The sequence below is a fragment of the Lactuca sativa genome, chromosome 8, assembly GCF_002870075.4.
Source record: "Lactuca sativa cultivar Salinas chromosome 8, Lsat_Salinas_v11, whole genome shotgun sequence".
In the NCBI taxonomy this organism is placed as follows: Eukaryota; Viridiplantae; Streptophyta; class Magnoliopsida; order Asterales; family Asteraceae; genus Lactuca; species Lactuca sativa.
Genome location: NC_056630.2, coordinates 137,961,291 through 137,987,886, shown reverse-complemented (window position 1 = coordinate 137,987,886; position 26,596 = coordinate 137,961,291). Strand labels below are relative to the sequence as shown.

General features: G+C 38.2%; 3 protein-coding genes and 2 non-coding genes across 5 annotated transcripts; 1 reads left to right on the top strand and 4 right to left on the bottom strand.

Annotated features, from left to right (window-relative positions):
* The first annotated feature begins 1,063 nt into the window (after positions 1-1,063).
* Positions 1,064-3,726, top strand: LOC111907674 (pantoate--beta-alanine ligase). Its single transcript, XM_023903489.3, has 4 exons — positions 1,064-2,080; positions 2,648-2,761; positions 3,283-3,402; positions 3,498-3,726. The coding sequence occupies exons 1-4, from the start codon at positions 1,496-1,498 to the stop codon at positions 3,627-3,629; spliced, it is 951 nt and encodes a 316-aa protein (XP_023759257.1). The 5' UTR covers positions 1,064-1,495; the 3' UTR covers positions 3,630-3,726.
* On the bottom strand, positions 3,699-5,741 carry LOC111907675 (vesicle-associated membrane protein 722). Its single transcript, XM_023903490.3, has 5 exons — positions 5,352-5,741; positions 4,493-4,634; positions 4,286-4,406; positions 4,159-4,221; positions 3,699-4,043 (listed from the first exon to the last, which is right to left on the bottom strand). Exons 1-5 carry the CDS (start codon positions 5,539-5,541, stop codon positions 3,894-3,896), a joined length of 666 nt encoding a protein of 221 aa, XP_023759258.1. The 5' UTR covers positions 5,542-5,741; the 3' UTR covers positions 3,699-3,893.
* A 1,179-nt stretch (positions 5,742-6,920) lies between these two features.
* On the bottom strand, positions 6,921-10,455 carry LOC111907673 (guanine nucleotide-binding protein-like NSN1). Its single transcript, XM_023903488.3, has 9 exons — positions 10,297-10,455; positions 9,387-9,634; positions 9,202-9,310; positions 8,857-9,030; positions 8,544-8,761; positions 8,111-8,387; positions 7,828-8,007; positions 7,527-7,741; positions 6,921-7,438 (listed from the first exon to the last, which is right to left on the bottom strand). Exons 1-9 carry the CDS (start codon positions 10,313-10,315, stop codon positions 7,070-7,072), a joined length of 1,809 nt encoding a protein of 602 aa, XP_023759256.1. The 5' UTR covers positions 10,316-10,455; the 3' UTR covers positions 6,921-7,069.
* Positions 10,456-10,465: 10 nt separating this feature from the next.
* Positions 10,466-10,551, bottom strand: TRNAM-CAU (transfer RNA methionine (anticodon CAU)). The gene is given in 2 exon segments: positions 10,466-10,501; positions 10,514-10,551. It is a non-coding gene; the product is annotated as a tRNA-Met (tRNA).
* A 93-nt stretch (positions 10,552-10,644) lies between these two features.
* On the bottom strand, positions 10,645-10,728 carry TRNAM-CAU (transfer RNA methionine (anticodon CAU)). Its single transcript is given in 2 exon segments — positions 10,645-10,680; positions 10,691-10,728. It is a non-coding gene; the product is annotated as a tRNA-Met (tRNA).
* Positions 10,729-26,596: the final 15,868 nt, after the last annotated feature.

The following is a 26,596-nucleotide window of genomic DNA, read 5'->3' as shown; positions in this document are numbered from 1 at the left end:
ATAAAACTTTTTTAGATATTACAGAATAATTTATTTTAATATAAACTAAATAAAAATCTTTAGAAATATATAATTATTAAGTTTATAATAAATTATTTTAATATAATGGTAAGGTTTAATAATAAAAATTATAAAATATAAAGGTTTAAAATAAAACTTCGATATGTATTAGGGGTTAATATGTAAATAAAAGGGAGAATTTCATATATGCCCCTCTTAAACTTCAAAATATCATATTTGTCCGGTTTAATTTTTTAATATCATATTTACCCTTCATAAACCTTCAAAATATCATATTTGCCCAAAAAAAAATTATAATGTTTTTAATATTTTATAATATTTTTTATACCTTCGAATTAGTATAATAATTAAGAAATTAAACAATATTATCCTTACGTCTATGATAATTGAATGTGAACTTCCAAATTGTTGGAATGTCGGCCTCTTGATAGATAAAAAGATTCATCTTCAACCATTTCTATGGAATGTATGTTTTGATTGTTTAGTTTCTGTTGTTGTTGATTATTATCATGTTGTAGATATTAGATATTAACATTAATGTTTTGATGTTTAAAAAGTGCATATAAGATATTTTGATATTTAAGGACATATAAGATATTTTGATGTTTAAAAAGGACATATATAATATTTTAAAATTATATGAAGGATAAATATGATATTCAGAAATTTTATGAAGGGTAAATATGATATTTAAAAATTAAGTTGGATAAATATGATATTTTGATGTTTAAGAAGGGCATATATGAAATTCTCCCTAAATAAAATATTAGTATCATCGTCACAAGAGAAACATCCATATTTGGACCCGCTAAAAGCAAATTCAAGTTGCCTTGACATGTGATATGTCTCAATATGACAACTCAAAATGTCTCGATAGTTTTTTCAAAAACATTTTTTCAAGTTTTAGAATTGCAGTCTTCAACTTTATCTAACTTTTCAAATAGATAGTATATATGCTCATATTTCATCATATTCTGAACTCCCTTACGAAATTGAACAATATGTATACACTTTAGAACGTTTTTTCTATTTTATTCATGGCATACGAGATATTTTTACGAATTATTTCTTGTTAATCCAGACACAATAGAAATCAGAAAACATTAATATCAAAAGCGAGCTTACTGATATGTGGAAAAATTATTTTTCAAACCCATTATGGAAACCTATTTTTTCTAATAAAGTCACACGATAATATTGATTTTATTTTCAACGTTGTCTTGAATATTTTATTTAGCCTCTTTCTAATAACGGATATTCAAAGAAAACAAAACACCAATAAAATGTGAATAAAGGGATTTCACGTGGTTGTAACCACTGCATCAAAAGTTGTAAATTCACGGCGGCGATGAACAATCCAATCCCAAGTCCCAACCATTTGTAACGAACGCTACCGATTTGAAGTTCTTCACTCCCGCCGCCACCTAGATCTGCTCAAAGAAGCCTACCCCTAATCTCCAATACGCTACCAAAAATGGCGCCCAGAGAACCAGAAATCATCAGAAACAAAGAACAGATGAGAAATTGGACAAGATCTATGAGAGCTCAAGGTAAAACAATCGGATTAGTTCCAACAATGGGTTACCTCCATCAAGGCCATCTCTCTCTCATCGCCGAAGCTCGAAAACACGCACAGCTTATCGTGGTCTCAATCTACGTAAATCCCGGTCAATTTTCCGCAAATGAAGATCTGTCCACATACCCCTCTGATTTCCAAGGCGATATTGAAAAACTCCAGTCGACTCCAGACGGCGTAGATGTTGTTTTCAATCCCTATAATCTGTATGATTATGGAAAAGAGAGGGAACGATCAGGTGGGAAGAAGAGAGAGAAAGAGGAGGGAGTAGTGTCTTGTTTGGAGGACGAGAGAGGAGGGGGATTCGGACATGAGACATGGATTAGGGTGGAGGGGTTAGAGAAGGGAATGTGTGGGAAGAGTAGGCCTGTGTTTTTTAGAGGTGTTGCTACTGTTGTGGCTAAATTGTTTAATATAATTGAACCTGATGTTGCTGTTTTTGGGAAGAAGGATTATCAGCAATGGCGGATCATTCAACGAATGGTGAGTTCCTTTCTGATTCGTAATTGTTTTCATCTTTTTGAAGCTTAATTATCCGGAATTATGTTGATATACTTGTTCAGATTGTTGTAGAAACGTGTGTTTAAGTGCGAGTGAGTGAGTTTCCATTCTGATTCGTAATTCTCCTTCAAATCTTAGCTAATTATGCTCATAATTTGCATGAAATTGTTTCAGAGATGTTTGTTTGAGTGCCCAGTGAGTTCCCTTCTGATTCAAAGTTATCTGAATCTTGCTTTTGAAGTTGGAATAATTGAGAATGATGTTGTTCCTGTGCTTGAAATTGTTGTATCAGTTGGTTGATGTTGATACCATGGTTTATCTGTTGGAATTTCATATGTGAATTATGTCGATTGTAGAAGTTGTGCTGCCATGTGAGTGATTAGGTGCAACTTCTTTTCTCATTCATGATTTATTTTTTGTTTGGCGTTCATGTCATCCTGAGTTATGTTCATATCATAGTACTTTGCTTCAAGTTGTTCATGGAAGTGTGTTCATAGTTCGGTTTGCATGGATGTTGTTGATCTTGATGGATTTATGATATGCTTCCAGGTTCGAGATCTTGATTTTGCAGTGAAGGTGATTGGTTCTGAGATGATACGAGACAAAGATGGCTTAGCAATGAGCTCTCGTAACGTGCATCTTTCACCCCAAGAAAGGGAACAGGTCAGCTCCCAATTTACTTTTTTTTTTTTTTTTTTTTTTTCCTTTTGTGGGTCCTCTTTATAAATGCAATAAAAAAGAAAGTTCAAATAGATGTTGAATTTGTTGATTTGATGGTACACAAGAAATGAAGGAGCTGCAAAACCTAGAAAGTTACCTAAAATTGAATGCGATGTTGATATAGTTTCTTCTTGCATGACTAAAAGGACAAATGGTGAAGTTTTTGAACTATCATATTCATACTTGATTTTGATTGCTAAACCATAATTACATTGTAGTTTGCAAGAGTGAACTATTTTATGCATCATGGTTCCTTTTTTTGCATCTATATTTTTACAGATACAATATGTTGTGTTCTTTTGTGATATCTACAAAAACCATATGCTTAGTAAGTTTGCAAGGTGGAAATATATTAATCTTGAAAGAACCAAACTTGTCTATAAGAATTGATGTAATTGGTGTTTACAGTTTGTCAAAGTGTGTATTGTGGAAATGGTAAAGAAATATGTTACAAAATGTTGCAGGCATTGTCGATAAGTAGGTCGTTATTTGAAGCCAAGAAGGGGAAAAACATTTGCAGTGAATTGAGAAGATCAGTGATTGAAAGCATAGAAGCAGCAGGTGGAAAGATTGATTATGTTGAGGTGGAACAATTAAAAACTAGATTACTTGGTTTCTTTTTCTCTTTTTTGAAGTAAGGAAATCAGGTTGTAAAGTTGTGGATTTATGTTTGTTTCAGATTGTGGATCAAGAAAGCCTAGAAGCCATTAACGATGAAGAGATTACAAGAGGTGGAGGGGTTGTTATGTGTGTTGCAGCATGGTTTGGGAAGGTGAGGTTGATCGACAACATGGAAATTGATGTATTGTAGCATATATAGCTGATAGCTTATAACGAACACATGGGGACTTATGTTTTATGATCTGTCAACAATTTCAAATAACTTAAGGAATAAATAAATCTAGATAGATAGACGTGTATCAAAAAATACAACAAAGAAACAAACCTATACAGATATGAAATGAAATATGGTCTCACAATATAAAAGGTATAATAAACCTCCTTTTATGTAGAATCAGTTTACCAAAAAGAAGAAGAAAGAAGCATGGTTTTTGAATGATATCAAAATAATGTTTCACTTGCCACAGTTGAAGCCACCACAAACGGAAAGAACTATAATCAGAATCAATGCAATAATGATTCCAAGAACAATCAGTTTTATCTTCATGTTCTGCAACCACATCTTTCTTCTCAACTGAGTACCTCCCGTCCTAAAATCCTGTGCCTGCATGCAAATTTTACATATTATTATTTGTTGTGGGCCCAAATTGTAAAATTTTGGTTTTCCTAAAAAATACAAAATGTTAGCATTTTCAAATAATCTTAAAATCCTGACTGACCTGTGAACGAAGGTTCTCTGTTTTATCAACCAGAATCTCAATCTTCTCTCCACGGTCAAGAACCTACAGTAATAAAAGAAAATTAGACAATAGGTTTTTATGCTGATTGTAAATTAAAGCTTCTTACCTTCTCAATATTTTCCATCATCACCCCTTTGACTTCTGAAACCTGGGCCTTGACTTTAGAAAGCTTACTGATCTCTTCTGGATGGTCCACACAATATTGCATCTGTTCCTTCAGCTTCGGGCTGATAATCAAAACCAACCCAACCAATTAAAAAAACTAAAAGAAGATGACAACAAATAAATAAAATGGAGAGTGAGATTAGAATACCCAAATTCTTTGTTCAGACTGTTGGCAATAGCTGTTGCAGCTTTCCCACCACCATATTTCTTGGTGAAGTCCTCCTTGATGCGCTCCAGGAAAGCAATTGGAACCTGTCTGCCAATGGCTTCAACCGCAACCACACAGTATGCTTCATACACACAACATAAACTTAAATCAACATCCAAAACCCAATTAGTAACCACATAGCATGTATACAATTGTAACATTTACAAATCAGCTTCTAACTTATCTTCAATCATGTACAAGTTTTGAAGGGTCTAGGGATTAAGATCCAAAAACTATATAGCCAACAAATCTCAAATATTTACTAGTCTCTGTAAAGACAAAGATTAAACTTACGCTGCCATATCATCCAAATCCATATATTATTATTATTAATTAAATAGCAATTAATCTGCTGCGAGGAACACGTGCAAAGTGCAATGGAACTTTACTTTTAAAGCTAAAGCAAGCTAACGAAATCATTGGTTAAAGCAGATCCCAAGTATAACAGAAGTAACTGCAACACCAAGCATCTCGGATTCACATTCAATCAGCAAATGCACATTGGCATCAATTTCATCAACAACAAGCAAATCAAACTAGTAGGATCCTCATACTCCATAAAAGTAATCTCCGATAGCATATTCAAAACGAGCATATACTAAAGAGAAAGTAAAGATGTACGTTCCTTGTTAAATATAGGAAATAGTTAAGGGGAGAAACGCATCTAAAAATAATAGCATCAATATACGAAACAACAAAGAATAAACAATCAAATCGACTAATCATAAGTTATCATTTCTCATTAGCATGGTCAGATCGAGAAAAAAACAAAACGACAAATAGATCAGATCGGACTCACTGTATCCATCTTCGACAAGATAGTTGAAGGTGTGGCCGTCGCAGTTGTAGGTGAACTTATTGTTGGTGGCAGGAAGCTTCTGGAGACACTGAGCAGCGATGCTAGTGAAATTACCGGTGAATTCCGTGTACTCCGACAGAATCACCGTTCCTCTAGCCACGAAACTGTAGATCAGCGACTGTTGTCCCATAATAACCTCCTTCTCTGTCTCCCACGACTATAAAACCGGTCACCGAGCACCACCGCCGGAAGATAACAGATGCACCGAAATGGAGGAAGCGTGACGAAGAAGACGCTGATTAATTCTTAGAGAGAGGATGCAAGAGAGAGAAAGTGGGAGGTGAAATGGGATAAAGGATACACTATGGGTTTTCGTATATGAAAAAGGGGGGTTTTGTTGACGTTGTGGTAAGTGGTTTATAAAAATGCCTGGGTAGGCGCTAGGAAATTACGGAAATGCCACGCGGTGTTTCATTGAATACGTATTTGAATTTTTCAGATCCACATTGACGTTCCCTTTGAATAAATCCCTTGTAAATATAAATTTTGTGTAAATAAATGTCAACATGTCATTTTCAATTACTAATAGTTCTTGCGTTTATGTAAAATTTAATGGGTTCGGAGTCAAAAAACATTCAAACTCTGGAACAAAAGTCCTAAAATAACAAAATCCACACATTTTTAATTAGATGTTGTTATGAGGTAAAATGTTACGGTTACACTTTCTTATGTAGTTTGTTTATCGCAACCAATCTCCTTAAATATTTGTAAAAGTACAATAGTTTACAAATGAAGCTAGAGAGAGTAGAAACAATTTTGTTCATGCAGGATTATTGTCTTATAGCCTGTTTCAAGCTTTACAATTTACAAATGAAGCCATAGAGAGAGTTCTCAATTAATTGATGTGTTTATTTTATGTCATTACTGATACTTATAAACTCGACTTTCATCTATAATACTTTTTAGTTTTGCAAAGGGGATTTTAGGTATTTTACTAAAAATATTGTTAAATAAAATGACAAATTAGATATCATATACTTTCACACAAACATAATCATCCTTCCACCTCAAAAAGCTTTGCAACGGTTTACTACTTTACTTAAACCAACAAAAGAATTTCTAATTACCGTTTGAAGACTTAAAATACATATATGCAGAATAGAAAACAAACCTCTTTTGAAAAAAAAAAAGGTCATGTTTGTCTAGAGTAATGCTAAAAGAATATTATGCTTTTCTATTAACTATTTAAAGTATCTTATTTAATGCAAAATTAAATATCTTCGATAATTTTAAGATCATCATTTCAAAGTTAGAAAAAAGATACACGCTTTGTTTTTTATATATACTTTATTGTGTTGAAACAATATTATAATCTACAGAATAAATCTTTACATTTCAACTTAATTAAAGAAGGCTGCTAAAACGGTCTTCATAATTTGGTGGCTGAATATACCAACATATAACAAAGAATAGGTCGAGTTGACCACCCAATTCTTCCTGTATTAATTTCAACTTTCTAGAATTCGGAAAAAAAATATCGTGAAGATTGTCAACTTTGAATACATGATGTAATTAAAAAAGTGTTAATTTCGTAATTAAACCAAAATAAGTTCGTTACACCATCACAAAAAATATATATTAACCTCGTAAACTGGATAAAAAGTAAAAACATTCTCTACCGGCAAAATTCAAAGTGACAATATAAAAAACCTTAAACCTTAGAGCTCCACGTCCAAATCAGCCAATGCAAATCTGTTGTTGGTGACCTCTTTAACTGACACGTCATCATCTCCCTCATCAACATTCATCCCATTACCAGATTCATTTTTGACATCGTTCATAGACTCATCATCATCTCCTTCCATTAAAGCCAATTTGTTAGCCTTTTTCCTTCTCTTTTTCTCAGCTTTCCTTAACTTTGTGTTTAAAACACCTTCAACAGCATACAATTTTTCATTCTGTCGACTATTTGAACTCTTAATCACTGGGTCCACTCTATCAACATCAGCATCTTCACCCATCGCTTCATCCTCACCCACATGATTGATTTTTTCTACTCGGTTTTCATCACCAGAAGGTTTATCCTTCTGTATAAATGTTTTTATAGTAATGATCAGTATGATTATAAAAAAGGCAAATGAATAGAGTTAAAATGTTGAAGGAAGAAAAAAAAACCTCAAATAGCATTGTCTGGTCAAAAGCAATGGGATTATTGGGTGGGAGAGTAACAGAGTTAAAATCATCTAGGGATTTTAAGCTTCCGATAATGGTGGAATCGGTGCCATATACTTCATCCACATTGAACTCCTTTCCAAGTTCAGACACTATATTTGCCTCCATAACCACTCCTTCATTCCTAATTGGAGGCATCGTGTAATACGGAATTTTACCTGTCAAATGCAATACAACCTGTTATGGAGGGGGCCCACAAGTAGAAAATGCAAAATGGTGATAACTGATAAGATACGATACAAACCTTCATTCCAATCATGCAACACGATTCTTGCAGCAGCATTGATATCAACAATCCCTCCCTTTTTAAGCTTACCTCTAATGGTGGCTACTTTGTAAAGGAAGTCATCAACAGAATCAAAGCCGGAAAGTTTGTATATCCTTGCCAACATTTGCTCAGGGCATAACTTGAGAATCTCCTTCACTGCAGCAATCCACCATCAAAAAAAAAAAAATAACATTCAGATACAAATTACAATACAACGCAACTATTTTCAAGATATATAAATAAATAAATTCAAAATGACCTGGGGCAACAGGATCTTCTAGCTTTTCAATTCTTTTGCAATTGCGAAGTGCAATGGAAGCATCATTTTGATTATCCCCGGATCCGGATTTAAGCATGACAACACCAGGGCAATCCAAAAGTTTAACATTTTTGTCCAACTGGACTTCTTGCATGGTTCTTGTCAGTCCAGGTGTCGCCCCCACATTCACCACATGGCATCTCTTCAAACTGTTGATTAGACTGCTCTTACCAACGTTTGGTAGCCCAACTACACCCACAGTGATTGACTTTTTAATCTGTGACAACAAAAACAAAACATACATCCTTTCTAAGGTAAAATCTTAGTTTTTAACCATATTATTATCTAATAATCAAGATATTATTAATTGCATTTAGTATTTTATATGAAAGAAGCAAGGAAAAAAGATTGAAATGCAGCTAGATATGCATACCTCATGACTTCTTGAGTAATTTTTAAGCAACTTTAAAAGTGTTTCTGCTCCAAGACAGTCACTTGTTTGTAAAAGATTGCTTGTCTTCTTTGCAGACTTGGAAGACTTCCACCCAAGATTTGACCTCTGTTCTTGTGTACTGCACTTAAAAGCAACTGCAGGCAACTCCTCTCTAAGATACTTGAGCCATTTTTCAGCAGCTTCACGAGGAACAAGATCTGATTTCCATGTTCCATTTTGGTAAGTTTCAGTTTCTCAAAAAACAGTCTGATCAATCAAGGCCTCATTTTGATAAATGAAACGAAAATATTACCAATTTTATTTAACAGCAAAACGAGATGCTTCTCAGGCCCGGCTCTCATAACCATCTTTTCCATGTCAGCAGCACGAGTACCAAGTGGGTCCCGAGCATCAAGAACTTCCAAGATGACATCTGATGCTTCGATAACTTTTGCCAATTCCTTGTAGAAAGATCTCTCTGAATTGTCTGTGTAAACAAGAATAATTTAAGAAAAAACGTAACAAAACCAGATTTACATTGAGACATTTATCCGGAGTTATAAAGGGCAGTTTATGAAAGGTCAGATTATTACAATTTACAAGTTAAGTTATCATCAAATCAAATCTAACAAATAGATTGAGATCAACAGTAACTTACCCCTTATCTTACTCGGAACTGTAAAATCATCACGGGCTTCAGGCAGATTTGTGATATCATCATCATCTTCTTCTTCTTCATCCATTTGTCCCAACTTCCTTTTTTTAACCTGAAGAGACATTTGATGTAAGTTTTCGGGCCAAAGTGTTGTGGCAATAGCAGTAATATTTTAATTACTAAAATACCCTCTCTTGGCTTGCAGCCTTTTTGTGCTCGATTCCATTGAGAGCCTTAGCTGCACGACGTGCCTCGAGAGCCTTGAGTTCTTCTTCATTCAAAGGCGACTCATCATTGTTATCAGCATGTTTGTCAACCTTAGGCTTTTTGTTCATACCAAGCTTCTTTGCCTCTTTGGCCTTCTTCTTGTGGTGCAGCTTTACCTTCTTTAGCACCTTGTTCTTCTGCTTCAGAGTGACTCTCTTGTTCTTGCTCTCTACATGTTCAAATTCAAAATCACATTCAGGTAAATATATTGAGCAGAAAAGCAAAGAGAATCACTCACAAATTCAATAGAACCTAAGAAAAAAAATTATCCACTATCTGATTCATCTTATTCACTTTCAATGAATTTGAGCAGAGGAATGGTTAACACAGATAGAAAAGATCCACATATGAACATAATAGGACTCGTGAACCACATACATGCATTCAATAGAATTTGTTCAATACACCCACATAAAAATTCAATCAAATTTCAGCAGAAGAAACTGTCAAACACACAATGTAATGTATAAACGTTCAATCATTTATTCGAATTTGCTGAAGACTTGTTACAACATAAATATATATTCAATCAAACTTGTTATACACGCAGACTAGCATAAATACGTTCAATTGGATTCCTCATAGCAACATAAATCCTATTTGAATTAGAGCAGGAGAAACCAACAGAACCAGAATTTGTTAAACACGCACACATAAATTCAATGGAATCTAAGCAGGAAAATATGTGAAGCGTACAGTCGACCCAGCATAGAATATAACTAACACCAACATACCAACACATACATGAAATAAAAACGAATATGTTAAACATACACATATGTTCAACCGAATTGGAGCAGATAGAAGGATAAAAAATCTGAAGTTGCTTACTTTTGCTTTGTTTCCCCATTATAATGTTGGTTCGATGTTTGGAAGTTGCAGAGGGATTTAGGGTAGGAGATTGGGTTTTTGAAGAAGAGGGATTTAGGGTTTTTGAAGAAGGGTGCCGAATAAATATAGCTCAAAAATTAAAAAGGTAACCAAGGTTGGGGAAAAATTATGGGGTGAGAGAGGCTCGAACTCTCGACCTCAGGATCACTCGCTTAGCTATGAGACCTACGCGCTAGCCAACTGCGCCACCACCCCTTTGTGTTGCTTATCGACTTTATTGTTATATTATATGAACTTGGAGGAAAGAGCTTAGCGAAAAAAATTGACAAAATGTGAGAAAAAGATCATTGGGGTGAGAGAGGCTCGAACTCTCGACCTCAGGATAACTCTTAGCTATGAGACCTACGCGCTAGCCAACTGCGCCACCACCCCAGATGTCTTTGACTTGCAGTTTATCGATATTAACTTTTTTGGGTTGTTTAGTTTTATTTTTTGTTCTTGTACCAACCCAAAGTTCTCCGAGTTGGTCTTCTTCAAACAAAAAAGCATATACCTGATTTTTTTAAATGGCTACGTTGTCTTTTGGGTACAGTCAATATCTTCGATTTTTGCAAATGGTTAGGTTGTTGGTATGTTAAGTAAGGTCGGGCATAAAGCTAAGGTAACACTTGTTAGAAAAATGATCCGTTAGTTTGGCTATCGAACTATTTTATAATGATTTTATATGATAGGTACAATATGATGAATATGACATTTGTCCATAAGTTGAGGGACCAAATTTGTGTGGTTCTAAAACTTTTTCATAAAACGTAATTGATCAATAAAGCACATACATATGAGAGTACATGGGTTTTATAGAGATATTAATGGTTCTACATTTCCTCCTCCCAACACCTCTCTATAAACACCATTAACATGTGTGTGATCTCATCCATCATGATAAACATCATTATGTGAAGTGAAAAGAATCAAAGTATGGCATCCTCAACACCATTGAATGTGTTAATCCCTTCAAGTAAGTATTTTTTTTTATTAATTTAGGGTTTTTCATGATTATTCATTAATTGATCTTGATTATGCATGTCAACTCTACATCAGCCTCCCTTATGTGTGAAAAATGTTCGGGTCAATGTAATTGTGATATGGCATAACCTTAGCTACGAGTGTAAATGACGGAGAGAAAAAGTAATGGTCGTCATTAACTCTTAAAAAAACAAAAACAAAAAACTATTCTTTACTTATAAATATTTACCTATTTTATAAACATTTTCCACACTACAACCACAAAAAATTTCTCTATAAAATACCACATATTTCTCGTTCACCGAACCTCAAAAAATGGATCAACATCCAAACACCTCAAAACATCCCCATTTTCGATTCACTTACCCATTTATATGTCCTTAACACAACAACTCATCAATGCTTACACTACGAATCACATGGATTCATCGCAATCCTCATTGACTCGGGTATGGATGCTCTGCTTGACTGCTTCCAGTAGTACGGGTCAATACTATCTTCCATATTTATTCGTACGTTCCTCAAAGATCGCTTTGAATCCTCCAAGTCACTCATTGTCCACACAAATAATCCTTCACAAGACAAGGCTCCCATCACTAAATCTCTTCCTATGTTTTCCTAGGGCAATCACCACACCATTCTCTGCCATCAGCTGCAGAAGGAACTCCTACCAACACCCTCTAACCAACTTATGAATACAATTACATATCACTAACACCAGATAATTCTTCAAATGAAAGGTCTCACACTACAACGGTTGGACTCAAACAAGAGTCGCGCAAAATAGTTAAAATCTAACCTTCTGAAATTATTCAGTTTTCGTAAGATGTAACTTAACATATTCGCTTACTAGTTAGGTGAAGTTATTGACAATTCCTAAAAAGCACAAATCAAGCAACATTCGAGTGTTGAGTACTCGAAACCAAGCATAACCTAAGCAGTTCATCCTATCACTGACTTATCAGTACTAGCATACAAGTCTACAATCTCATATAGTAGGCATAAAAAGGCATATCTCCTAGCATTCTATCATACAAATCTTGAGAAGATCCTTAGATCTAACTAGCTTAATGATTATTATAAAGTAACTAAATGTTTTTTATAAATTCCCAATCTTAGTAGGCCTCATTCACGAAGCCGGTCTATAAGGGGGATATAAGGTTGTTGCCTATAAAATGACAGCTTAATGGGTGTCCACTCTCACCCACTGCTTCCTTGATCGGTGGAGGGTCGCTAGCCGAACGGGTAGGACAATGACTTAAAAAATATCATTAAAAGTATAATGATTATTATAAAGTAACTAAATGTTTTTTATAAATTCCCAATCTTAGTTACTTTAGGAAAATGTGAATAAGGTGCTAACCCATGAAATTACATTTTGCACTTTGATTAAATCGTTAATGGAGCGTGTGTGGTTAACCGGCACACTAACTTGGACTTAACAAGGCATACAAAGGGTGACTTAAGGTTTTTCATAGGTCGGTGGAGCGCGTGTGGCTAACCGGCACATTGATTGAGTGAAAAACATTAAGGGTACCAAGTAATTTGCATGGTTACTTCACACCTTGTTTTGTGATCCTCGTCATCCTAGTCACAAAACATGAAGGGCACACTCGAGATTGAAACATGTCATTGAAAAAGTTCAATGAATCTCAAAAGAATCTAGGTGTTTCTAAAAACCAATTAAAAACCTAATAATTTATATTTTGTTTTTCATGGTGGAAATTGGTGAATCGTCATTCACCTACCTTTCAAATATGTTATAGCTTATATTACAACATTACTCTTCTAAGTTATAATATATTGTGATTGGATCCTAGCCTTAATATTACATTTGGGTGTTTTATTAAGGACTATCTTTATATCTAATCTAAACTTGTCTTTCTTCTTTTCAGATGTCTTCCAACAATGTTGCTTCTGACTCAAACCCTACCGACTCCTTATCTCTCATGAACCTTTGTGCAAGAGTCATATTTGATGGATCCAACTTTATGGATTGGATCAGGAACATCAGGATGGTCACTCGGTATAAGGACAAGGAATATGTCCTCGACAAGGAGCTTAAGGTACCCGAACCGTTTGCTTCTCCTGAGGAGGTTGCTGAATATGAGGCACATGAAAGAGATGCTACCAAAGTGGCATGCATCATGTTGGTCACTATGATAGCCGAGCTCCAAAAGTCCTATGAGGACTACTATCCTTTTGAGATGCACCAAGATTTGATGGACCGCTACCATCAGAGTGCTCATCAAGAGCGATATGAAATCATCTCCTCTATGATAACAAACTGAATGAAGGATAGTGAACCCATCACAAGCCACATGCAGAAAATGCAAAGATATGTGGACCGTTGGTGAAGCTAAATGTGAACTTCCCAGAGGAGTTAGCAATAGATATTATTTTGCACTCCTTACCATCGTGTTATGATCAATTCCGCATGACATACCACATGAACAAGGAGGAAGTTACCCTCATTAAGCTTCAAGGACCCCTAAAGACCGCTGAAACTGGTCTTAAAGGCAAGTTGGTTGTTACCACTCCTACTCCTACTCCAAGCTTCGCCCCTATCCTGGCAATCGGGAAAAGTAGAGGGAAAAAGAGGAAGAACCCTTCGAAGGGTACCAAGGGTAAGACCCTCGATGACTCATCCTCAAGTGGAACCAAAAAAGGTTTCGTCACTCCTTCTTCTGACCCAAAAGAGGCTGAATGCTTCTATTGCCATGAAAAGTCGCATTGGAAGCGGAACCGCCCAAAGTACCAGCAAGACTTAAAGGACGGGAAAGTAAAACCCACCCATGCAGGTATTTACACAGTCTTGTCTAATAACTCACCCTATTCTAACTCTTGGGTCCTTGATACAGGATGTGGATGCCACACCCCCAAACCAGAACGGCGGAAACATTCAGGGGTGGTTGACGTCATGCGTAGTATCACAACAGTTGTATCATAGCAAGCATAGTAAACAAAACCAAACATTGAATACATATATGAATAAGGTTTACATTGTCTTAGTATATAGTTTTGTTCATATCGAAAGTAGAATAGAAATACGTGACTCTAACGCGCCGATTTCTCCAAAAGTCCTAGAAGTACATGTCTACTAAATCCCTGAGAATACAAGCAGTTTTGAAAGAATATCAGCATAAAGCTGGTGAGTTCATAAGCATTTAGTTTTAATGGGAAATGTTTCCTTGAATCCTTTTGAAAAGTGTTCCTCAAGAAAATCCTATATTTTCTTATGAAAAGCGTGTTTGAAAAACCATTCATTCCATGACATTCAGATTCATACAAGGTATGTACAATCCAAGGAGTCGTGGAATGAATATGAATATGCGTTAGTTACATGTAAAAACAATCCATTTATGAGTATCCGAGTTATACCGAGAAAATCCTATATTTTCCCTAAAAGTTGATGACGCACAAACAATGACGCGCACTAATAGAGGACGCGCATTTGTGCGTGCCCTAAAAAATAATTTCAGCTCTGGAAAATTTGAAGGATAGAGGGCACGCATTTTTTGAGCGCCCTAAAATTAGTGTCCAACAAAAAAAATTAAAAACACAGAGGGCACCTATCCTAAAAAGCGCGTCGTGTTACCCTGTCGCTTTATAATTTTAGTCTATTAGCGCGTGTTTTCATTTTTTGGGGGGGGAATGAAATCCAAAAAATTAAAAACCCCGCTTGCGTCTCCTCCTTCCATGGGAATGCTCACCTCATCAGACTCACCACATCTCTCTCTCTCTCTCTCTCTCTCTCTCTCTCTCTTTCTCTCTCTCTCTACAGTTCCGCTCCATACCACCACCATGGTTGTCGCAGCTACATCTCACCACCTGCAACCTCAACACAATCGACCATCACCACCATTCCTACCATCCATCGCCGCCCTACCATCTTCTCAATCACCACCTCTTTCTTGTTCTATGTGAAACCCTAAAATCGGTACCAACAATTGATAGGTTCGATTCTAACCCTGGTTCGTTCTCCCCCCCCCCCCCCCTCATTTCCTCCACAACAACTGATAGGTTTGATTCTAACACTGATAGGTTCGATTCTATGGGGTTCACGAAGCGTGGTTTATACATCTAGGGTTTCTGATTTTCGAGTGTTATGCACACAAATGTCAGACGAAATATGGTCCGATTCCAGTTCTTTCAGCCCTCAACTCCGATTGACATGTGATCAAGGCTGGAAGAATTATCGACTCCTTCAAAAAAATGTTACCGTCTTCCTATATCAAAATGTTACCGTAAATACACCTTAATTATTTCTTGTTTAAAATAGAATGCATGTGCATGTGCAGGGGTCAATTCATACAACAATCCGATCATTGTTGACTCCTCACCCAATGAAGGAACTCCGAGTAAAGGTGAGGATATGTTTGAACCTTTTTGGGCATTTTAAATTTGACAAATGTTTTTCAAATTCATTATTTTTGTTGAGTCTTTATGAGTTTGTTTGTTGTTTGATTCAGGGAGCTTACATTCATCATAAAGAAATCAAAGCTGCACAAGGGATTGATTTACTTACTTCGCTTCATAGACCCTTCTCTTTTACTGTCCCATGTGGAAGATTTCCCAAATAGATTGATTTGTGGTACGCTGCTGATGGAGACACAAGATGGAGGTGATGTCAAAGGAGAAGTTTCTCCTCGTGACATAGTTTACACACAGGCTGCTGGAGGTGAAGAAGACCTAAACATCTTTCACATGCTTGATCTTCGCTATGAGTAAGTTTTTCTTTTTTATTTTCCCTCGGCATAAAGTCATATTTTTTTTCAATATCAGCAGAGGAATAAGCTGGCGTGATGATTCACTTGCATTGATATATGAAGATGCGTACTCTGACCCATGCTGCGGAGAACTTCTGATGGGACTTATGTTATTGCCAAGTTCAAGAAGGAAGATAAACAAGAGACATACCGGTTGCTAAATGGAAGTGGTGCTACTGCAGAAGGAAACACGAAATAATTAAGGTGTATTTACATTCTACATTTCTACATTACATTACATACCCACATCTTTTATTTATACTATAACTTACGTTTTATATATATTCTTAGGGTTGTGAAGGAGAACCCGATAATTTGGGCAATTGTGAAGAAGTACATAATACCTGTCTTTTGGATTTATATCATTAGTATGTCAGTGAAGTTGGGGACCGAAATTTAAAAATTTAATATCTGTTTTTTGTAACAGATCTTCTTAGAGCCAATGAAAGTTCCATGTTCGGAAGCTAAACTCATAGTTTACTCTTATAAGTTGCAGTTTAGTACACAGGTCAGGAGATACTATTCTTTTCATTTCATGCTTTCTTATATTTACCATATTTTAACTTTACTGTTCTTTTTGCAAATTTAGGTTTCAGAACTTAGGGATAAGCTAAACATTGTATATTTATCAATAGAACATGCAAGTTCTTTGTAATTACATGTGACTTTAATTATGCAGTTATTCAGTGACTATAAGATTGGATTAAAGTTTACTTACTTTTTTATTATGTTGGGTGGTGGTTATATCAGATTAGGAGTTCTGTAAAGTTGAGGAGAGTGTTGCTGACAATTTTTTCTCTTGGAAATGCTTTCAACTAGGGAACTACAAAAGGTTAGTTTTCTATTTTTTTTTGGAGTTACAAAAATTAAAAAAGCATGGCTTTGGTTTTAGGTTCTGCTGTTGGGTTCAGATTGAGCAGCCTCTTAAGACATGACGAAACAAAGGCACATTTTGATTTGGTTTTGAATTTTGGTGTTAGATCTTTAACTTTGATTTTGGGTTGGTTTGATTTATATAGGATTTGGTTGAATTTGGTTAGGGTTTCTCTAGGAAAGAGATGGATTGATGTTGGGGTTTAATTATACACCATGACCATGAAAGACAGAAGCGATAAAGTCTACAAGGGCAAAATGGTCATTTTCATAAATTTAGTTGATTCAGGGACCAAAAGTGTTATGAAAAATTGCCCTCATCAAGCCTTCAAAACTCGTTCCTGCCCTCAAGGTATACATATATATATATATATATATATATATATATATATATATATATATAACCTCCTTTAATATTTTTTAAATTAATTAATAAAATGTAATTGTTTTTAATATAAATTTTTTAGGAGCGAACAACTAGTCCTGCTGCATTCACCAGGGCAACGGTTGTTGTTGCGGTCAAGTATTTGATAGTTGAACAACCAGAGAAGATCGATGCGGTCCTCTACCCTGAAATTTCCTCATTTCTTATGCTTATCAAGGATCAGGACCGAGTAAGTCTCTCTCTCTCCCTCTCCCTCTATATATATATATATATATATATATATATATATATATATATATATATATATACATATATATTCCAATATCCTACATACCTTCACACACATGGAAACACGGTAACTTTTATGAACTTTTCTTTCTGTCTTCCACTCTCTGTGATACAGAAGTCTTATTCTGTTTGGATAACTTACAAGTTATAGTCTATTTGGACATGAAACTACTGGGGGCAGAATGTGAGGGTGACCTACTAGGTGTATAAACTTGATCCTGTCTCTTTCTATTTCATATATGTGTCTACACCTAAGTGAGCTTACTCTTATTCTTTTACTTTTACAGTTACCACTAAAAGCAATCTGAATCCTTTTGATTATGTCCCTGAGACATAGTCACAGACCTTGAGGCCTTCTTCAAAGCATTCTGACCAAAATACCCTTCACAACATTTACCTTTTTATCCTTCTTCTTGAGACTTTATTTTGACTTATCCTTGAGGTACACACTAACCCATAAGCTTAAACTCCCTGCCTGATACCCTGTTAACTGTAAGCTTTACTAAAGTAATCAACTTTTTCACATATTTTGAGCTGGTTTTGGGCGAGGTGGTTTTAGGCGAGGTGGTTTTGGGCCTATTTTCAGTTAATTTTCTTCACAAGAGGTCGCAATACAGCCAATTATAAGTGCTTTATTATAGGGTAATCTTCCTGGAGACAAAGAAATTGCAGTGAAGAGGTTGTCAAGCCTCTCTGGACAAGGTTTGCAAGAGTTCAAAAATAAGGTTATGCTTATTGCTAAACTTCAACATTGAAATCTTGTTAGACTATTGGGATATTGCATCAGGGGAGAAGAACAGATTCTTCTTTACGAGTACATGCCAAATAGAAGCCTAGATACATTTATATTTGGTTAGTTCATTTCTCCATTCATATGCTTAGTTATATCTGTAAACATAACTAACTTTTTTTTATAGTAAGATAAAGAAAGGTCTTCATGATGCTGAATTTTTCTAATATTGGTTTTGCGTTGCAGACAGTATGGTACAAGGGAAAGTAAAGAAGTTACATTGGAAGGGAGAGTTCAGTTTGATTTACTTCAGGTCATTTCTTCTAATAAATGTTATTGAACAAGTAAGTTGATATGTAGGGATAACGATAAGGTTTTGATTCATTGTCTTATTTTCTGCAGGCTATGCAAAGAGATTATAAATTGAGCTCGTACTCACTGAATTCTGTTTCAACACACTCTTTTAATGAGCAGGTATTCTTTTTACGTTCTAGTAAGGTACATATAACTAACTTTTTTTATATTATGAAACTATATCTTATATATATTTATATAAAAAACTAGTAGAAGTTTGGTTAGATATGAATTTTGTGCATGCAACATCGATTAGAAGAAGAAGCAAAAGGAAAGGTTTTGGGAGGAGATTAATCTCATAATTAAGAGTCACGTGGGAAGGTGCTTAAAAAATTGTAAATCACACCACACGTTAAGGTCCTAGGGTCTTGTTCAATGCTTTAGCTTTGTTTGCTCTAAGGGATATCAACTTATCAAAAGTAAGTTATTTTTTTCACCCTTTTATTTAATATTTTTTTGATTGAATGAAAGTCTTAATGAAAGTAATTGACAACCCTTTTTCTGTAAATGATGTTGTGATTGTGGGAGAGGTGTTGTGTTTTTCTCTGTTGCTAGGTAACCTTCTCAACAACAACATTCTACTTAAGCAGGTGAGTAATCAAGATTAAGGGAGACTTGTAATCATGTTTGGCATTCCTTTCCAGTAAGAAACAGAGTTGTATGATTATTTGTTAGTTTTACAGGAATGTATAACCCATGTTAGCAATGTATTATTTTTGTTTAACATTTGAATGATTATTTGTATGACATTATAATTTGTGCAATTTATTTTATTTTTTGAGTATAAAATTTTATTTTATATTATGCAATGGATTGTATTTTTTGTATATGGTATTTTATTTCTATTATGAGAAATTAAAAGCAAATTTAATTTAAAAATCAATAAATATATAAATTTATTTTTTTTAAACATTTAAATTTATGATACGCAAAAATGTGTGTCGTCTTCATTTATGACATGGTCTTTCTTGACAGGGGCTTTCTTGATACGCATTGCGTGTCATTAAAACGCGCGTCGTAAGGTTACAACACGCAAATGCGTGTCGTCTTCCTTTATGACAAGGCCTTCCTTGATACGCATTGAGTGTCGTAAACGCGCGTCGTAAATGCGCGTCGTCTCTCTTTATGACAGGGTCTTCCTTGACGCACATTTGCGCGTCGTCTGAGCCTTTTACGACGCGCAATGAGCGTCGTAAAAGGCTGTTTTTCTAGTAGTGCTGCTAACTTTTCAGCAGAGGAACTCTCACTGATAGCAAGAAAGTGAGCGCTCTTCATCAACCGGTCCACGATCACCCAAATTGCATCGACACCCCTGGCAGTCCTCGACAATTTGGTGATAAAATCCATGGTGATTTGTTCCCACTTCCACTCAGGAATCTCTAACGGCTGCAACTTACCATGTGGACGTTAGTGCTCAGCCTTAACCTTGCGACAGGTCAAGCACCTCTCCACGAACCATGCAACATCCCTCTTCATACAGGGCCACTAATACTCTTTTTTTCAGGTCCAAATACATCTTAGTGGCTCCGGGGTGGATCGAGAACTTCGATTTATGCGCCTCCTCCATCAAGACGGTACGCGTTCCTCCCACAAACGGTACCCAGACCCGACCCTGGAAGGTCATAAGTCCTCGACTATCGGTAACAAACTCCGATACCTGCCCGATCACCCGCTCTCTCCTGCGGTTCTCCGGTCTCACGGCCTCCGCCTGGGCCCCTCGGATGGCGTCCCATACCGGAGTCATCACTGTCAATCTCATGCAAATATCTCGAATCGGGGCGCCCTCCGCCATACGGCTCACGGCATCGGCTACCACATTAGCCTTGCCCGGGTGGTACAGGATCTCACAATCATAATCCTTTACTACATCCAGCCATCTCCTCTGGCGCATATTCAGATTGGGCTGATCCATCAAATACTTTAAGCTCTTGTGGTCCGTGTATATCGTACACCGAACCCCATACAAATAGTGACGCCAAATCTTGAGGGCGAACACCACCGTTCCCAATTCCAGATCATGAGTGGGATACCTCGACTCATGAGGCTTAAGCTGCCTCGATGCATATGCTATCACATGCCCCTTCTGCATAAGCACCGCTCCTAATCCAGATATCGATGCATCACAATATACCACGAAATCCTCCATCCCTTTCGGAAGGGCCAACACCGGGGCTTCGCATAATTTCTGACGAAGTGTCTCGAATGAGGTCTGCTGCTCCGGACCCCAAGAAAATGCAACACCATTTCGGGTCAGCTTGGTGAGTGGCACGACAATCTTGGAGAAATCCCTGATAAATCTCTGATAGTAGCCTGCCAACCCTAAGAAACTCCTGATCTCAGAAGGTGACCTCGGCACTTCCCCACTCATCACCGCCTCAATCTTAGCCGAATCGACCAATATCCCCTGCTGGTTAACGAGATGCCCTAGGAACTGGACCTCCCATAACCAAAAATCACACTTGGAGAATTTGGCATAAAGCCTCTTCGATATCAGAACTTCGAGGATTTCCCTCAAATGCTCCTCATGCTGCTCTCTAGATTTTGAATATACTAGAATGTCATCGATGAAAACAATCACTGATCGATCAACCATCGGTCTGCACACTCTGTTCATGAGATCCAAGAACGCGGCTGGTGCATTGGTGAGCCCAAAAGGCATCACCACGAACTCGTAATGCCCATAACGAGTTCTGAACGCTGTCTTCTGGATATCCTCATCCCGAACCCTCATCTGATGATAACCTGGCCTCAAGTCAATCTTGGAGAACCAAGACGCTCCCTGCAACTGATCGAATAAATTGTCGATCCTCGGTAACAGATAACGGTTCTTGACCGTTAGTGTGTTCAACTCCCGGTAATCAATACACATCCGGTGTGAACCATCCTTCTTCTTGACAAAAAGGATCGGCGCTCCTCAAGGTGAGCTACTCGGTCTAATAAACCCCTTTCCCAACAGCTCCTGAAGCTGCGAGGATAAGTCCTGCATCTCGGACGGCGCAAGGCGATAGGGTGCCTTGGAAATGGGCACCGCCTCGGGCACCAAGTCGATACGAAGCTCCACCTACCTCTCGGGAGGCACACCCGACAAATCCTCGGCGAAAACGTCAGGGAACTCCCGCACAGTTAGTACCTCATCGATCGAACTTGGCCTCCCAGCGGCCACTCGTGTGTCCATCACGTAAGCCACAAATCCCATACAGTCCTGCTGTAAACTCTGCCTCGCCTTAGCAGCCGAACAAAATGCTGACTCAGGACGGGTACCCTCACCGTACACCGTAAGTACTCCCCCACTAGGGTCTCGTATCGTCACCAACTGACGCTCGCAATCTATAACAACTCCAAATCGGCTCAACCAATCCATGCCCACTATGACACACATGCCCCCCATCGCAATCGGGACCAGATCTATTGGGAACTCCACACCAAAGATCTCAAGGATACATCCTCGAATCACATCTGTGGCATACACTGCTCGCTCGTTAACTATAGAAACTCGCAGAGGTCAACTCATGGCCTCTCGACAAGTGCTGATATGACGACTGAAGGCTAACGACACAAAAGATCGACTCGCTCCCGAGTCAAATAACACTAAGGCATGTACATAATTCACAAGAAAAGTACCTACGCATAACATAATATAAGCATAATATCTCAGACTTAGATAAATAGAGAGAATTATACATACCGGCCACAACGTCGGGTGCTGCACGGACCTCCTCCGCTGTCAACTGGAAAGCTCTCCTACGAGCCTTCGGAGCCTCAGCCTTTACCGACCGAACCTTGGTAACCCTAGCAACAAGTGCAGATCCCTGTGTTGTCCCCTGATGCAACTGCGGACACTCGGCCTTCCGATGGCCAGTCTAGTTGCAATGGAAGCAAACCATGAATCCCTTGGGGAAATCCTTGGCGATATGCCCTTCCTTTCCACATTTGTAGCAAGCACCCGATCGACAAGCTCCCTCATGAACCTTGCAGCACTTCCCGCAAGTGCGGCCCTTCTGGCCTACAGTCCTCGAATCAGCGGACTTGGCCCGCTTGGCTGTCGGCTGAGACTGAGTCGGCCGCCGATCCATCCTCTGAGACTCGGCCTCCTCCCTGGCCTAAGTCTCCAACTCGATCTCCCGCTTCCGGGAATTTACTGAAGCTCAGCAAAAGTATGGTACGTCGAGTTCGACACGAACTCTCGAATGTCCCTCCTCAAAATGCCCAAATACCGGCTCATCCATGCCTGCTCTGTCGACACCTGCTCAGGCAGAACATCGCCTTCTCATGAAACTTCCGGGTAACCACAGTAACCGAATCATTACCCTGCTTGAGGGTCAAGAACTCCTGAACCAACCATTCCCTCTCCATCGGGGGAACATACTCATCTCTGAACATGGCGGTGAACCTCTCCCAGGTCACCTCAGAAATCTCTGCCAGAGTGAAACTCGCCGTCACGAACTTCCACCAATCCTTCGCTCCCAAGCGAAGCTGGTTCAAAGCGAACCGCACCCTCAAGTGTTCTGGACAAGAACACGTATAGAAACATCCCTCAATGTCAGAGATCCACCTCATCGCTGCTATCGGATCCTGCGTCCCATCGAATTCTGGTGGCTTCGTGTTGCTGAACTCCCGAAACAACAACGAGTCACCTCCCTGAGGTCTGGAAGCAGCAATAGCTGCGGTAGCCGCATCAGCTGCAGCCTCAGTCACCGTTGCATACCGCTCATCGAAGGTTTCAATCAGTGTGGTCTTGATGTCCCCAAACATCTCTGGAATCTCAGCTCGGATGGCAGTAGCCACCTCCTCATGAATCAATTGACGGATCTCCTCGTCACTAACCCCATTGATCTCAGGTGTGTGTCGTGTCCCAACCATGATGCCTCTGAAATACAACATAAAAATATCAGAGACTCGATCGAGCATACTCGCACTCGATAACGCAACCCTACTCGTCCTCCAATACCCAAAGGATTCTTACCTGGGCTGCTCACTGATCCGGTGTCTTTAGTAGTACGACCCTATACTACTGACTACACCGCATCAGCATTCACCCCAAGTCCTCCTCCCTGGATCCCGGATCGCAAGTACTCTATTCTCGCTATGCTTTGACTACCTACTCGCTCTCAAGGCATCTCATAGCAGCAGGATTCTCCTAGGCTAAGGCATCACAAATCAGGCCACTCTAGTCCTAATATGAGTACATAGCCCACTCTAGCATGCATAACATAACATAACATATCTCATAACATATATTGTAAGGGTATCTTGGGGATTCACCGTTCGGGCGCTGGCTGACCGTACACACTGTTCTGCTCCGTTTGTTTGAAAACTCTTTGATCTTTTAGAAAATTTTTGTTTTTATTGTTGAAAATTTCTCAAATCCTCAGTTTGAGTTCAGATACGCCCAAAGGTGCATCCGAGTCCCTCAAACCAAGGCTCCGATACCAACTTGTAACAACGTAATTTTTCAAAGCAACTTTTCATTTCTTAAAAACATATTTTCATCCAAATCCAACCATAAAAATCCCATGTATAATAATCATAATACAAAACATATCAAATCCCAAGATCAAATAAATCCAAATCCGACTGCGTGTGTGTGTGTGTGTACGAGTCATGCCGGTGCCTTCCCACGGTCGTCACTAGTACCTGAAACACATAACACAACAACTGTAAGCATAAACGCTTAGTGAGTTCCCCAATATACCACTTACACACATACGCCCTTCCAGGCCATGACCTTCCGGTCCATGTGTCTCAGGGGACTTCTGTCCCGATCCGGTAAACCTTCCGGTCCCACCCGTGTCGACCTTCCGGTCCATAACTCCCTGACCTTCCGGTCCACAGCATGATGCCTTCCAGCCCATAACATATTGCCTTTCGGCCCATATCAATCATAACATACATAACGCATACAAAACAGGCAACTTCACATATAATGTATATATCTTATAGCATACCAGACCTTCCGGTCACATGATCTTCTCCCATGGGCGTTAGCGGACGTTTTTCATTTTTCACTCGGTCCATGTAGATACCTTTCCAGGTACAGTATAGTGAGAAGACTCACCTCGTATGATGTCTAAGTCTCACGTGCTCGATATTTCTGAATCTCGTAACCTCGACCTAGCCTTGCCTAATCACATCAAATAATCATTCTAAATCATTAACGACTTGCAAGGCTATACCATATTCCTTCTAAAATTCCACAGAAGGGTAAAAGACTATTTTACCCCTCCCTGATCCAAAAGTCCGCATGTTGCCTAAAACCCTAGAAGTCAACAAAAGTCAACAGCAAGCAGTACGCGGGGCATACTCTTGCCTTCCAGAAACGGGGTACGCAACCCCTTACGGGGCGCGTACTGGGATTACGCCCAACGTAATGCCCAATTTCTCTGTTCAACATATTAAGGTCTTAAACGATTAAGACTTGCATCCAAATTTCATATATGACCCCTCTAATACGTCTTAAACCATAAAGTTGGAACCTTTAAGCCTTTGCATGGATGTAAAGATCACTTTGTGCCCAAAACACCTTTCCTCTTTCCATAATGAGACTATAACTCATGCGTGCCACAAGATCCACGTCCAAGACTCGATTTTTATGACTCCTCAACACATTTTACACTAGAAAAAGCCAGATCTAAGCTTATGGAGACTCTTTGCACATAAAGTCTCCAACTTTGAACGAAAACCCTAACAAATGGTCCAACAAGCAAAGCTTATGAAGAACAAGGAAAGCTTTGAGCTTTTTACCTCAGGAAGGATCTCCAACCACTGTAAAACTCGGATCTATACTCGTTCTTCAACTTCTAGCTCCAACAATGGCTTCCTCTTCTCCTTCTTCACCTTGAAAAGACAACTTCAAGCTCAAAAACTCACACACCAGCTAAAGCACAAATCTCAGCTCTCTAAGGGTTCTCTCAAGGGTGTATGGTGGCTAAGGCAAAGGACTACATGTTCCTTTTATCGTGCAAGGCCACAATTTAGGGTTTTACATCTGGTCAGGTTACGCTCGTCGTAACCTTGGGTACGCCCAGCGTACCCGGATGAACACGCGTATGAATTAAGCGCATGAGTACGCGCGGCGTACGCCCCAGTATGCCCAACGTACTCACCAATTCATCTTTTCAACTTCACGGGACTAAAATGCCAACTCACCAAAATAGAAGGGCCATAAAGCTAACCTGGAATTTGGGCTGTTACAGTATAGATCTATACACAACAGTCATGTTCTCCCTACAAGAGATTCTAGTCACAAGTGCTAGTCTTACACTCTGTTTTTTGTGGTGAGTGTTACCAAGGACGTGTCTCCAACTTAGACTAACAAATTTAAAAGTAATAATATAGAAAATCCTTTTGTGATTAACATGAATCTTTTATAAAACGATACATTTTGCTACATGATTCATAAGTTCATTGCTCTAGTTTAGAAAACAGTTTCTACGAGTTGATCTGTTAATCGTTTGGTAAAACTGTTTTTTGTGTTACTGTGTTAAAAGCATACTTAAAATATAATTATCTTAAACAAAATAATATATTTTGAGCACAAGTTTCCTTGTACTTTTGCTTGTATTCCCCCTGAAAACATGAAAAACTCGGAAAAACGTAGGGGTATGAACTCACTTCGGGCAATTAGAATGGAAGATCGATACGGAAAGCCGGATGTTCAAGTGAAGCCTTGAACACGATTTGATCCCAATTAACATGTAATGACACATAATTGAGTTAAATGAAGGTATTTATCTATTAAATGTGATGGAGAACCACTCTAAGAACTTGGGACTACCTACACTAAGTGCTAGAACCTTAAAGGATTGCACGAGGGAGGTGTATGGCCACCTTAAAGGTGTGTACGGCCATGGGTGTGCGACTGTACACTCATGATGGAAG

Coding starts and splice junctions, on each gene's coding strand:
- LOC111907673 (XM_023903488.3), bottom strand. Junction 8,388..8,543: donor ATTACTCAAGAAGTCATGAG/GTATGCATATCT, acceptor TTGTTGTCACAG/ATTAAAAAGTCAATCACTGT. Junction 7,439..7,526: donor ACCAGACAATGCTATTTGAG/GTTTTTTTTTCT, acceptor ACATTTATACAG/AAGGATAAACCTTCTGGTGA.
- LOC111907674 (XM_023903489.3), top strand. CDS start 1,496: ATGGCGCCCAGAGAACCAGAAATCATCAGAAACAAAGAACAGATGAGA. Junction 2,081..2,647: donor GGCGGATCATTCAACGAATG/GTGAGTTCCTTT, acceptor ATATGCTTCCAG/GTTCGAGATCTTGATTTTGC. Junction 2,762..3,282: donor CACCCCAAGAAAGGGAACAG/GTCAGCTCCCAA, acceptor AAAATGTTGCAG/GCATTGTCGATAAGTAGGTC.
- LOC111907675 (XM_023903490.3), bottom strand. CDS start 5,541: ATGGGACAACAGTCGCTGATCTACAGTTTCGTGGCTAGAGGAACGGTG. Junction 4,407..4,492: donor AGTCTGAACAAAGAATTTGG/GTATTCTAATCT, acceptor TTTGATTATCAG/CCCGAAGCTGAAGGAACAGA. Junction 4,044..4,158: donor CAGAGAACCTTCGTTCACAG/GTCAGTCAGGAT, acceptor ATTTGCATGCAG/GCACAGGATTTTAGGACGGG.